The sequence below is a fragment of the Saimiri boliviensis genome, chromosome 16, assembly GCF_048565385.1.
Source record: "Saimiri boliviensis isolate mSaiBol1 chromosome 16, mSaiBol1.pri, whole genome shotgun sequence".
NCBI classification, from domain to species: domain Eukaryota; kingdom Metazoa; phylum Chordata; class Mammalia; order Primates; family Cebidae; genus Saimiri; species Saimiri boliviensis.
The window spans coordinates 12,271,574-12,286,490 of record NC_133464.1 but is presented as its reverse complement, the minus strand read 5'-3'; the positions used below and the strand labels follow the sequence as shown (position 1 = coordinate 12,286,490).

At 40.9% G+C, this 14,917-nt stretch overlaps 1 protein-coding gene across 2 annotated transcripts in view; it reads left to right on the top strand.

Annotated features, from left to right (window-relative positions):
- The first annotated feature begins 1,344 nt into the window (after positions 1 to 1,344).
- ITGBL1 (integrin subunit beta like 1) overlaps positions 1,345 to 14,917 on the top strand; it is a 260,806-nt gene continuing 247,233 nt past the window's right edge. For both annotated transcript variants that reach the window (XM_039473177.2, XM_039473178.2), the window contains exons 1-2: positions 1,345 to 1,671; positions 2,605 to 2,822. In XM_039473177.2, coding sequence (XP_039329111.1) covers positions 1,574 to 1,671; positions 2,605 to 2,822 — 316 coding nt within the window. In that variant the 5' untranslated portion in view covers positions 1,345 to 1,573. The remainder of the gene's footprint in view (positions 1,672 to 2,604; positions 2,823 to 14,917) is intronic.

The following is a 14,917-nucleotide window of genomic DNA, read 5'->3' as shown; positions in this document are numbered from 1 at the left end:
TAGTGCTTTTCTTAGGATGAGGGAAAAACGTTTTCCTCCTTTTTATATAATCCTCTACACACTTTTCCCAGATGAACACAAATGTAGGGGATGGTGTATGTGCTTTGGGTTTCAGCTGAAATATGACTAACTTCCTGTGTGAATTTGAGCAAGTCTATTGACCTCTTTGCCCTCAGGTTGTTTTTTTTTTTTGTTTGTTTTTGTTTGTTTGTTTTACCTTTAAAATGGGAGAAAGAATGCTTCCCTGTTCTATGCCATCCTCTTATTATTTCCACCCAATTTAATTCTATGACTTTTCCAGTTTTTTGTTCAAATGCCACCATCTGGGATTAGATCAAGTGCCTGCATATCATCTGGAGGTAACTTCTCATCGCACTTGCAACTTTGTCCTTGTGTTTGTGGTTTTGTTTTGATTAATGTCTTTCTAGCCCATTGGACTCTGAGCGAGCAGAGATCATGCCTCCTTAGTTCCCTGTTATAGTCTCTCTCCCTCTCTCTCTCTCTATAGAATACATATATTCTATGTTCCCTGTTATTCATAAATATATAACATATATTTATGATGCTATCATAATATGTCTAACTCTTTCTATAGATTCACCTCCTCTTTTCCATAATATAACTGCCCATTGGCCAGTAGATAGCAGTGGAACTTGCACAAAACCTGGCACCTGAGAGATGCTAAATCCCCATTTGCTAATGCATAAATAAATGTGTGATTATTGCCATAATTAGAGAAAACATACAAAATGACTGGCGTATAGTAGGTGCTTAGTAAATGACACCAATTGTTTGTCAGTGCAATTTATGCTATAAATAAACATTTAGTTTTCTTTTCTCACATTTAATATATGCGGAGAATGGGGTGAATTCGGGACAACTACAGTTTAAACTGTCCAAGTCAAAAAAAAAAAAATGTGGTGTGATAAACTACTGGAAGCGTAACACACTTTTTAAAGACTAAAGAAATGAAATATCCACAGTTTAAATCAAAGGATAATAAATGCAAGAAAAAGTTATATTTGCTAGATTTCCTTGCCCCCATCCCCACAGCCCAAACTCCAGTGTATCTTCTTTCCAAGCGTGTGGTGAAAGTAATTCCCTACCCAGGTGTTCACACCGACTGTCACTGGTCTCACCCTTCCTCTTCACAACTCAGGGATTATTTTAAAGGTCTCTTTAATATCGGTCAGTCCAAATATTCTCTTGTCAAAGATTTCTGGGGCCTGTACTTGAAGAAAGAAACGATTTTCTCAAATCTGTGAACAGGACACTTTTTTTTTTTTTTTTTTTTGGTCAAAATAAACCATCTGCTTGTACAACTGTTTCTAATTACTTCCCTGCCTAGACTCTCCACTGAGGGGTTTGGCACCAGCACCCCGCCCAGAGCAGCGCCGCTGCCCAAATCCTCGCTGCAATTGCAACTCTGGCTGGAGCCCGGGACCGGCACGTCTGGGTGTCCTGGGTCCATCTGCCCGGCCATCTGCTGGTGGCACCACTCCCTCCTGCTGCCTCCCCTGCTGAACTCCACCTTGCAGAAGTGCAGCTCGTCCCAGCAGCCCAGGAGCTCAGCATGCGTCCCCCAGGCTTCAGCAACTTCTTGCTGCTGGCGTCCTCCCTTCTCTTTGCTGGGCTGTCAGCTGTTCCTCAAAGCTTCTCGCCATCTCTGAGGTAAGTCTGGTTTGTTATTCTTCAGGACAGACCTGCCCTGCTTATGTGGCAGGGCTCAAGCTTGCAGGATGGCTGCCCTAAGCCAAGAGCTGTTACTAAATCGGACACGGGATAAACTGTTTTCAACCTGCTCCTTTTCCTCTCCTTATATCAACACTGTGAATTGCCTCATGTCTGTCCTTTTGCTTTTCCTTTGGGAAAATGCAATCATTGAATAAGAATATCATTTCCTCTTCTGCAAATACATATCAGGAGGAATTTCTGCCATGACTTAAAGGTAGTTCTATGCGTACCTGTATCTTCTCACAACCTATAAAGCAGAATGAGCTGTTTCCTGACAGCAGCAGCAGGAAGTCTGTATTGCATTTTGTATCACATTCTGAAAGAAACTTTGAGGCACATTGCAATATTGAAACTAAACTTTTTAAAGTCCTAAAGACTGCTTAATGCAAATTACGCCCGATGCTATCATAATTAATCTAACTCTTTCTATGGATTCACCTCTTCTTTCCCATAATATAACTGCCCACTGGGCAGTAGATAGTGCGGGGACGATTTTTTAAAGGAGAACTGAAAAGTAAGCAAAGTGCCGCACCTTGGATTACTTTCTATCTCATCTAAACGTGCATATTAGATTCAGAGACAAATTACCAAAGAGCAGGGCAGATCGCCTGTGTCACCTGGAAGAAGGACCTGTGACCAGGGGGACAGGTCACCCCTGACCCATTGTGGGCCCTGGTCTTGCCTCAGGTGGGTGGTACCTGTTTGCTGCCCAGGCAGCGTTTGGACCCCAGGGAGAGTGGGCCTCAGGCTTCCGGTTCCTGGGGTTGTAGGTCTCCACCTGGGAGGAATGCGGGGGAGGACACGTGGGCTCGGGGCAGGGGGCGGCGCCCGCGTCTGACCCCGCCTGGCTGTTGCTTGTCGCCCGCGCAGGAGCTGGCCGGACGCCGGCTGCAGGCTGTCCCGGGCCGAGTCCGAGCGCCGCTGCCGCGCACCTGGGCAGCCGCCGGGGGCCGCGCTGTGCCACGGCCGGGGCCGCTGCGACTGCGGCGTCTGCATCTGCCACGTGACCGAGCCGGGCATGTTCTTCGGGCCCCTGTGTGAGTGCCACGAGTGGGTGTGCGAGACCTACGACGGGAGCACGTGTGCAGGTAAGAGGGCGGCGCCGGCTCCTCCTGTGGGATTCCTGCCACTCGCTGGAGGAGTGAAGGGTCGGGACACGCCACACAAGCACCAATGAAGTCACTACGGTTGGCGCACTTTGGCTAATGCCGGCCTCATTTATCACAATACTTTTATCCCCCAGGCTCCAAACTTGAATGGAAGTAATACTTTTAAAAATCATTCACACAATTATATTTTGAATGTGATGATTATTCCTTTTAAAGATTGGGTCTTGCTATGTGGCCCAGACTGGTCTCCAACTCCTGGGCTGAAGCCGTCCTCTCTCCTTGGCTCCCCAAAGCGTTGGGATTACAGGCCTGAACCACTGCACCTGGCCGTCATTTGCTTAATTCTGAAATCTCACTTGCCACGAAAGTTCCTTATCACAGACTAAATTCCATAACGTCCTCACAAATGGAGTTATGTTACTGGGCTCTATCCCTATCAAGAATGTTAATCATAATATTTGCAGATCATAGGCCTGTGTTTTATTTTACATAGGAAACAGTGGGAGGAGGAATGTACTATTTTCCTCCATTCCAGGGAGGCAGGTTTTGTCTTTGAAGCTTGATTTGCCCTCTCATCGTTAGAATAGAATTCACAGGCAGGAGTGCCTATCAGTAAACTACAACAAGGAAAAAAATAAAGAGGCACATATTTACTTAGAAGTGACTGTTCTTGTAGTGTTTCAGCTGCTTGAATTTTTGAGTTGCAATGAAACTTCATATTTTGTAAGGGTGGAGGGAAAATACATTCATTTTCCTTGCACATTTTTAAGGAGTGATTCAGGTTCTGATATCGGAAAGGGTAAAAAAATTCCTTTCCAGAGAACACCCTTCACCTCTTTACCTGTTTCAGACAAATGTGTCATTTTACTTAAGGCCAACAGCTTCAATAAGTACCTTGTGAGCGACACAGAACTCCATTTATGGAAGCGCAACACAATACATTCCAGCCAGGGCTTGGCAAATTTGTAGGAAAAACTAGCCTCTTATTTTACCCTCAACGTAGCTAAGACTAATAAGATGGCCAACACTAACATAGAAAGATCAAGATTTAGTTTATAGCAAAATATTTTTTTCTTGGAACCTGGGCCCAGGGAGTGTATAGTGAAATTACTAAATATGCAGGCTGCTTGGGAATGCGAAAAATAGAGAAGGAATTTGGAAGGGCGCAGGTGCATCTACTTGGTTTGTTTTCCCTTTGAAGGCTGCAGATCAACCATTTAAAAATACTAAATGCCAGGTGGGGTGGCTCACGCCTATAATCCCAACACTTTGGGAGGCCGAGGCAGGCGAATCACTAGAGGTCAGGAGTCCAAGACCAGCCTCGCCAACGTGGTGAAACCCTGTCTCTACTAAAAATCCGAAAATTAGTCAGGCGTGGGGGCAGATGCCTGTAATCCCAGCTAATTGGGAGGCTGAGGCAGAAGAATTACTTGAACTTGGGAGGTCTTCGGGCCCCTGTGTGAGTGCCACAAGTGGGTGTGCAAAAGCCTATGATGGGAGCCCCTGCGCAGGTAAGGGGGCGGCGTTGTCTCCTCCCTAGGGAGGTCGGAATTTCTCTTCTGGGATTTCTGCCACTCCTTAGAAGAGTGAAGGGTGGGGACACACTTCCCTTCACCTTAGCGCGAATTAAGTTACTGCATTGTCACACTTTGGAGGTTGCAGTGAGCTGAGATCGAGCCACTGCACTCCAGCCTGGGCGACAGAGTGAGACTTCATCTCAAACAATAATTAAATAACAATAAAATATTGACTGCCACCACTTGTTATTTAACTTCGTCAGTCCTACGAGCTGCAGTGTTATTGAAGGTAGCCCTTCAGAATGAAAGCTAAGTCATTGTCTAATATTTCATTCCAAATTCAACTGTTGCTTGGCTTCTCCGACTTACGGCCTCTGGCAAGCCTTCTTCAATATCATGAATTTGGAACACATTTTCCAGGTTTTTTCTACTGTTGTTTTATTAGAGAGTAAGAGGTAAGATGCAGCCGTTGGCGGGTGAAAGTTGTGAGTGCAATCAGGTTCACTTTCCCTGTTGAAGAGCCAAGGCTGGAGCTTTTTTTTTTTGGTAAAACTATGAAGAAGGAATGCTGTGGTAGAGAGCGTTCTTTTCTCCCTCCCATAGAAAAGGATTTGTTGTTTATTCATAGCTTCTTAGTCACTGCATTCCTTCCTTCCTGGTACAAAATACAGGACTGAGTCAAGCATGGTTTTGTTTGGTTATGTATGCATTTCTGTAGAAGACCAAATGCTTCTCTTTAAGACTGAATGGAATAATGAAGTTCATTTCTCACTCTCACCTTGCTGACTGATGCCCATCGAGAGCCTTCAGCAGAATCTGTCCAGGCAATTGCCCTGACCACTTTTATGGGGTCCATGCAGAGATCCATACCAGTAGTACACAGGGCTGCCTTGCAAGCTCACCGATGTATTATATGCTTCACATTTAGCTTCTCAATTTTATTTTTAAGAAACAGTTCCAATTTTATAACTGTGGGTTTCCTATGTTTATGTGCACCCGTGCCTTTACTTGTATGACAGGTTCCTGTAGGTCCTTTCTGGAAATAGGGTAACTTTCAGAGACCTCTCCAACTTCTAAGAAGAAAACAAAATCCTTCTCTCATAGTACTGTATCATGGAGTGATTAAAAGTATGGGCTCTAGGCTGGGTGTGGTGGCTCATGCCTGTAATCCCGGCACTTTGGAAGGCCGAGGCAGGTGGATCACCTGAGGTGAGGATTCAAGATGAGCCTGACCAACATGGTGAAATCTCATCTTTACTAAAAAATACAAAAATTAGCCGGTGGTGGTGGCACGCATCTGTAATCACAGCTAATTGAAAGGCTGAGGCAGGAGAATTGCTTGAACCTGGGAGGTGGAGGTTGCAGTGAGTCCAGCCTAGCAAGACGTAAGAATAAAATGCTTTCTCAAAAAAAAAAAAAAAAGGCCGGGCGCGGTGGCTCAAGCCTGTAATCCCAGCACTTTGGGAGGCCGAGGCGGGTGGATCACGAGGTCAAGAGATCGAGACCATCCTGGTCAACATGGTGAAACCCCGTCTCTACTAAAAATACAAAAAAATTAGCTGGGCATGGTGGCGCGTGCCTGTAATCCCAGCTACTCAGGAGGCTGAGGCAGGAGAATTGCCTGAACCCAGGAGGCGGAGGTTGCGGCGAGCCGAGATCGCGCCATTGCACTCCAGCCTGGGTAACAAGAGCGAAACTCCGTCTCAAAAAAAAAAAAAAAAAAAAAAAAAGTGATGGACTCGGAGAAAATTTCCAGGATTCAGATCCCAGTCCTACTACTTATTAGCTGTATGAACTTGGGCAGCTACTTAAACATTCTGAGTCTTGATTTCTTCGTCTGTAAAATGGGAATAACAGTACCTACCTTATAGAATTGTTATAAGGTTTAACATACGTAAAATACTTAGTGTCGGACATGAAGTGCTCAGTACATATCAAAATGTATACATACATAACAATATCATTGCAGTGATGCATTAGAGGGGGGCTAGCATGGATAGAAGGATGGGTGAATGGAGATGATAGATGGATAGACAGCTGGCCTGATGTTTGTCAGGCATTTAATGCAGTGAGAGCAACTTAGTTCTCTTCATGTAGTCTGGGCCTGTTATTGATTCAAGGCCCAAAAGGTCGAGTCAGGATAACTGTTTTGGCCCAGCCTCAGAGCAGCTGTATTAGATACACTATGCCCTTTTAAAGTTAAGTCCACTGGGATTATGGTACTGTGACTCATAAGAAACATACTTATCATAGTTTGAGCTGGTTCAAAGTGATTATGCTCCTGCCATCAGACGTCTATTTCTTCCAGTGTCTACTGGTTAATAGCACACATGTCTTCCTTAGACTTTTGTAGCACAAAGACCTAGCCCAGAGAGTGTTCCCGTGGATATGATGGTCTATTAAGGTGTAAAATAATTTTGGTAGTATGTGTCTTTAAGAACGGCAAAATATTTGATTGCATGGAATGAAACTTTCAGCTATAATGATACTTAAATAATATATTGGTTTCTTAGAAATCTTTTAAAATTGCTGTTGAAATATGTCACTTAAGGAGTTTTGGTTTTAGTAATTTAGAAAGAGCCAATTGGATTCAATTTAGCAACACTTGTGAAGTGCTGCATATTTTCTAGTCTCTCTCCTGTTGAAGGGAGTGTAAAGATGAGGGATAGAAGGCAGCTTATCATTGAGTAGAGAGACACAGAGAAATACCAGATATCTATAACGTAATACAAGATGTCACTTGTACAAATTTTTATGAGGGCTCCATTGAGCCAGGGATTACATATTATGGTTAAAAGTTCTTGACAAAGAGGTAGCATTTGACATAAGCACTTAAGTACTGGGAGATTTTTTAATCCAAAAGGTGGACTGTTGGAATTCTGAGTAAGGACAATCTTAGCAAATATGTAGAGGCAGAAAAACGTGGATGTTTGGAGAACAGTGAGGGCTACAAGGGTTGTCAGGGCTGGTTCTTAGAGCTGTAAGGAAAGTAAAAAAGGCTATTTTGGGAATTACGGTTGATCATATTGTGGAGAGTTTGTTCTTGATTAAACAGCATAAAAGAGCTATTAAGAGTTCCAAAGATGGGAGTGATCCTTAGTGCTCTGATTCATGGAAAGAAATACAGTCAGTCCTCTGTATCTGCTGGGGAATTGATTCCAGGGAATCTCCTCCCACCAGTGGGTACCAAGGATGTTCCCGTCTCTGATATAAAATGGTATAGTATTTGTGTGAAACTTATATGCCTCCCTCAGTAAACTTGAAATCACGTCTTGATTACATCTAATACCTCATGCAACATATATGCTATGTAAATAGTTGTTATACTCTATCTTAGTTGTATGACACTGTTATTTTGTATTACACTGTTATTTTTTTCCACATACTTTTAATCTGCCAGTAAGGAGCCCACAGATGGCCTGCTGTATGGTGCCCAAAGGTACGGCAAGTTAAAGTGGAGAACCAATAGGGAGGAACTCCACGGGAGAGGCAGTAAGAACAGAATCATTATTATTTTTAAAGTCCATTTAAAAGCAGAATCAATATGAATTAGTGTCCAAGGATGAGTAAGATGAATTAAAACCCATGCTGGGTTCTTAAGTCTGTGAGATTGGAAGTGTGATGGAACTGATGGAAAAAATAAATCTCAAGAAAGAAACAGATAACCAAATCCATGACTTAAAGTTCTTTTTAAAGAACTCTTCTCTGGAATTGATAGAAAAGAAAAAATTAATGCTAGCAGAAGGAGATTCCGATTTCATTGGCCAACACATCTGGGGCAGGATGAGACTCTTGTCTGAACTGTTAACATGGGTTAACTCGTTTGTGTTGTTAACCCTAAGCCAGTTTTTAAATGTATCTGATGTTTAGTGTCTTTTTTCTGCTACAATATCCTTATGGATATGAAGAACCTTATATTCTGTGTGACATTGAGCATGAATCATATTATATATGTATACATTTATTTAATATTCATATCCTTCATACACGTCTACATTTATTCAGACTTTAAGCCATCCTTAGCTGGATGTGGTGGCTCACACCTCTAATCCCAGCACTTTGGGAGGCTGAGGTAGGTGGGATTGCTTGAGCTCAGGAGTTTGAGCTCAGCCTGGGCAACATGGTAAAACTCTGTCTCTACCAAAGACACAAAAATTAGCTGGGTGTGGTGCACACCTGTAGTTCCAGCTACTAGGGAGGCTGAGAGAGGGGGATGGCTTGAGCCCAGGAGGCATAGGTTACAGTAAGCCACGATCATGCCATTGCACTCCAGCCTGGGCAATAGACGGAGGCCCTGTTTCTAAAAGCTAAATAAATGAACATAAGTCATTCTTACAAACATTGATTTTTATGTGCAAACATTAATAATATAACATAGTTAGAATACATTGAAACATTTTTAATATGTCAAAATTAGTAATTTTTTTCTTGAAGATATTTGACTTTTATACTGTTAAGTAAATGGTATGGGAATTATGTGTGATTATTCATGGTAATCATTAAAAATCAGGAGACTACAGATGCTGGAGAGGATGTGGAGAAATAGGAATGCTTTTACACTGTTGGTGGGAATGTAAATTAGTTCAACCATTGTGGAAGACAGTGTGGTGATTCCTCAAGGATCTAGAACTAGAAATATCATTTGATCCAGCAATTCCATTACTGGTAAATCCAAGGTGGGCTAGATAGAGGTAAAGGAGTGGGCAAGGAAGACAGGATGAGGATTGAAGAAAGGGAGAGAAGTTGGAAAATAGAAAAATACTAAGAAAGAGAAACCCTGAGTGAATCCACAAATAGGATTGGAGGAAAATCATTCAACAATCTAAGAAAAAATGCCATTCTAACTGGCGTGAGATAGTATCTCAATGTGGTTTTGATTTGCATTTCTTTAATGACCAGTGATGATGCGCTTTTTTTCATATGTTTGTTGGCTGCATAAATGTCTTCTTTTGAAAAGTGTCAGTTCATATCCTTTGCCCACTTTTGATGGGGTTGTTTTTTCTTTTTGTAAATTTGTTTAAGCTCTTTGTAGATTCTGTATATTAGCAGCTCACTGCAAACTTCATATGCGGGGTTCAAGTGATTCTCCTGCCTCAGTCTCCTCATTAGCTGGGACTACAGGCATGCACCCCCATGCCTGGCTAATTTTTGTATTTTTAGTAGAGATGGGGTTTCACCATGTTGCCAACTCCTGACCTCAGGTAATCTGCCTGCCTTGGTCTGCCAAAGTGCTGGAATAACAAACATGAACCATGGCACCTGGCCTTTTCCATATAATTTTTGATAAGGAACACTAGGTGTCTATCTAAAACACGAAGAGGGACTTAAAGCCCCAAGAGTTGCCTGAATTCAGTGCCTGACATTGTCACTTGCCTGCTGTGGCACTACAGGGGGGTTACCCAAGAGGTTATAACCTCTGTTTCCTTATGGTTGAAAAGAGGGCAATAATAGTACCAAAGAGGGATAATGACAGTGCCAAATACATGTGAGTGATTTATAAATCACTGGAGTTATTATGCTTACATATGCCAGACACACCTCTCCTACCCTAACTTAATTCCTGGTCCTAAGATATTTATTTTCAAATAAGCAATTTTCTTTCCATGTTATATCTTTCTCCAGTACTAAATTCATGTCTTGAAATTACTCTGGTAGTCTTTGAACTACTCTGTCCAAGCCAGCTTGCCTGATCCATAGTGCCAGGGCTGGGTGTGCCCTCAGCCCTGGCCAGCATGAGAAATCCGAGAGCTTACTGCATCATGCCCCAAATCACTGCACTTCCAGCCTTCTGAGTCTTGTATCTGTCTTTGTCTCAGAACCTGCCCTTTGTGATCCTGTCCCTGAAATCTGCACCCTGATTTGTACCATCATAATTGATCTCATGGAATGCTCCAGAATCCTACCCTCAGAATTGTGTAATTAGTCCTTGAATTTGAAATTTTCATTCTTTTTCTCTGCTGGAAACCTTTAGACATCTGCAAACTCCCAGGGCTTTACTCTGTCAGTACAGTTCTGTTTCTGACTCTTCCCCCTTCTGAGATTCCTGTTATTTCTAAGCTGTTCCTTGATCTCCTCTAAATTGTTGATCCCAGAAACTGCTTCTTCAGTTGCAAAAATGCAGAAAGTAACACAATAAAAAACAAAATCAAAATAACTCATAGATTTTTAAAAATATGTAGTAAATATTACTGAATGTTCTGGAGACATTGGGTTGTGTGTTATTTAATCATAAGAATGCAAACAACTAAAGATTGAATAGGAGTAGTTCTAGGTTTTTTTGTTTTGTTTCATTTTGTTTTGTTTTGTTTTGAGTCCAAGTCTTGCTCTATCACCTAGGCTGGAGTGCAGTTGTTCAATATCGTCTCACTGCAACCTCCTCCTCTCAGTTTCAAGCTATTCTCCTGCCTCAGCTTCCCAAGTAGCTGGGACTACAGGTGCGTGCCACCATGCCCAGCTAATTTTTGTATTTTTAATAGAGACGGGGTTTCACCATGTTGGCCAGGCTGGTCTTGAACTCTTGACCTCAGGTGATCCAATGGCCTTGGCCTCCCAAAGTGCTGGGATTATAGGCGTGAGCCACTGCGCCCAGTCCATTCTAGTTCTTAAAACTCCTAATGCTCTGTTACATATTTAGCCTCTCTTCTTTCTCCTGTTTGAACCCCTCCTTCTCATCACATTTCTTTTTTAAAAATTTCATTTCAAATAATGTTGATTTTTCACAAGGAGTTTAGTTATTTTTTCTGTCATCTTATTTTTTGCCCATTCTTGGCTTCTAAAGTCTCGGCATGTACCCCAAGTGTTGATGTCCTCAGATATTAAGGATACAGACATAGATGCATGATGTGTGTGTGTGTGTGTGTGTGTGTGTGTGTGTGTGTGTGTATTTTACATCCTGGTTTATGTATATGTGTATATATATGTATACATAATGAGTATATGTATATGTATATATATGTACATAAATGAGAAGACCCAAGGAGGGTGTGTGTGGGTATATGTGTGTATATATATGTCTTCTCATATTATTCATGCTCATATAGGCAATAAAAAATATATTTTACCCATTTATATTTGGTATATATATATTTTTTGATTGCCTATACAAGCATAAAAGATGTACACACAAACACACACATATGTATACACACATATTTGATACTCTAATTTTATACACATATACCATATATATGTGAATAAGTATGTGCACAAACATACATATATGTGTGTTTGGATACCTGTGTGTGAGTGTAAATGTTATACACAGGGACATACATGCATAAGCCCTTTTCTGGTAGACTACTAGCAGATGGGAGTCAAGCCCACTTTCAGATTTCTGTAATGCTGACACTGTTGATATAAAGGTTGCTTGGGATTGAAACCACATGTGTAAACCTGCTGGCAATCAGTATCTCGTTGTGGAATACTTCTGTGTCTTTCTCTGTTTAATGAATACTGTGAAAATAATGAGATATCATTTGGGTGATTCATAATTGGATTGTTTTTTCACCGTGGAATTTATTAAATGCTTTTAGGCTATTCAAGTCATATTTGAATTACAGTTAATATTTGGTAACTGGTCCTCTTATTGTTATACTAAAACTGTGCAAAGACAGAAAAGAGATATCAGTTTCTTTATTTTTTTTTTCAAAATAAATAGTAGTGCCATTCTTATCACCAATATATTTTAATGCTATATATATTTTTGGGGAGAATTTGGAAATGTCACCAAAATTAGGTTTCATTGGAAATCCTTGAGTCTAGGGTTGGAGGACAAAAATAACTCAGGATTCTCTTATAGCTGTCCTCTGAAAGACATAGGCTTAAAAATATAAAACTTATGATAAATTTTCTGTATCTTAGAGGCAATAATAGCATCTCATGTTATTTTGCTTCTAATAATAAATTCTGCTTTCTATTAACAGATACATTATTCTTTGCTAAATTACTCTGAATCTTCTAGTCACATCTCAGCAGGAAGAAGAAAGGCAATAAATAAAACAATGTGATAAATCAGCTTTAGACTTGTCTGGATTTAAGACCCTCTACCTTAAGCAGCAGGTTGCATTAATGGAAAGATAACTGGATTAGGAGACAGGAGAAACAGGCCCTATTATACACTTTTCCACTTACCTGCTATGTGATCTTGGCAAATAACAAAAATATCCACCTAAGCCTCAGTCACCCATTTATATTTGGTATAACACTTCTGACTTTTTCAGAGGGAAGGTATGAGGTTGAGGAACCCTGCAATGCATAATTTGCACTTTGTAGGAGCTCAGTAAATATATGCTCAGTGAATAAATGAGATTTAGCTTATTTAAATTACCATAATGGCTATGGAATAAATATTTAGATAAAGGCATCTGAACAGATTCATAATTGGGAATGGTGGCACCCGTGTAGAGAGCAGAGGATGAAGACACTCATAACTAAGAGCAGAGGTAGTGATGTTACTGACAAACAGTTGACAAGCAAACCGAAATGAAACGTGGAGTCAGAAAGGCCAAGAAAACTTGGAGGGGAAGGTATTCTCTTAGTCATCCAAGTAAACCATGGCCAGCTTTGACTCATCCTTTTCATTTGCTCTCACATTCTGCCAATATTGCTAATATTTTTACTTAGTTTTCTGCTGAACTTAGTTCTATTGCTAGTGCCTTAGCTGAACCTTCATTTCCCTTGACAAGGAATATTAATAATTGTTACGTTCTTATCACACTTCAAGCTTCAGGCTGTCTTTCCTCCTGTCTCTTCTGTGTACTACCACTTGGTGAATTGCCGTAAGTGACATTTTGTCAAGTATCTGTGCTTTTACAAATTCCCTGTGCTTTTACAAATTCCCTTCAGAGATCATTCTAACCATTTACACTGGCCACTTATTCTGTACCCCTGCTTTGATTCACTTCATGAACACACACTAAGGGAATATAATATAGGTATCAAATCTGAACTTTGACTTCCAATCTACCCGGCCATTAAGACATTCTAGAATCTGATTCCCCTTTAATGGCATGCTAATCCTCTTTCCTCTTCCTCACCATGTATGCTCCCAACTCTGGTTATATCTTAGTAGCACCATCATTTAATACAGTCTATTCCAAACACATTTTTCATGATTTCATGTGTTTCTTATGTTCACAAATATGCTGAATACCGTGAATACTGGCACCATCTCACACATTTTTCTGGAAATTAAAAAAAAAAAAAATTTAGCACAAAAAAAGATATTTAGCACAGTTCTGAGTAAACAGTACAGATCCATCTTTCCTGGAATTCTGCTTTGTGTCATTTTGAATTACTGTCTAGTGTCCTTTTATGTCAACCTGAAGGGCTTTCTTTAGAATTTGTTGCAGGGTAGATGGTTTAGTCCATTCAGGCTGCTATAATAAAATACCCTAGACTGAGTAATTTAGAAACAGCAGAAATTTAATGCTCACAGTTCTGGAGGCTGGGAAGTCTAGAATCAAGGTGCTAGCAGATTCAATGTATGGTGAGGGCTCATTTCGGCTTCCAGGATAGCTCCTGTGTCTTCACATGTTGGTAAGAATAAACAGGCTCCCCCAAGCCTCTTTTGTAAGGGCACTAATTCCACGCATGATAGTGGAGTGCTCATGACCTAATCACCTCCTATAGGCCCACCTTCTTAATACTGTCCTATTGGGGATTAGGTTTCCACATATGGTTCAATATTTGCGTCATAGCAGCCGGTCTACCAGCTGAGCTTGGCAAAGGGAAACCTCATATCAGTGGGATGGGGATATTGAAACCTTTGTCCTTTGGGAAATTTAGCTTCCAAACCTGGTCTGAGATTTAAAGGTAAGAGTCCCGTCTAAGAAGTTGGAAAAGTCTAGTACTGCTAGACTGAAAGTATCAGGGGAATTTACCAGGGCATTTTGGGATCTATGTGAGTAAATTCTCAAGGTAGTTTCTATTAACTTCTAAATTGATAAAGATAGAGGGCCACACCGAGGTTGCAAATCTCATTTTCTTTGGAAAAGGAGTGCTTTGTGTTTCCAAGAATCACATTTCCTGGCAAATAAGAAACTATATTTTGTAATAGAAGTCACTCTTCGGTCCACTCTAAATCATCTTAAGGCTGGGTAGAAGAATGAGGACTTTATAAAGGGAAAAGAAAAATAAGACTTTATAAGGGTGCTTACTGACTTGACCTTGTATGACCCCACCCTTAGGTTATAAAATAAAATCAGTCCCTGTGGCAAGAGCCCTATTGTTGTAATTGTTTGTACATAGTCACTGGTTCAAATATGGAATTATTCTAAGTGAATACTTACCCACTCTGGTTTCCTGTTCTGTTATTTTACCTGGAAACTTCCTAGGGAAAGGCAGGCTAAAAAAAATTTTTTTTTTTTTTTTAAAGGAGGTCAATGAGTTTTGGCACTGCTTAAAAACTTCTCTTATGGCAAGGTATTAACTGTAAATTCATGACTTAGTCAATGCGGGGGAGAGTAAGAAGCCAAAATCAGAAAATGGAAATGTGGTAAATGCATTTCCTAATTGTTCATTACTGCTCCTTCAGAGCTATCATTTTCCGCTGTGCAA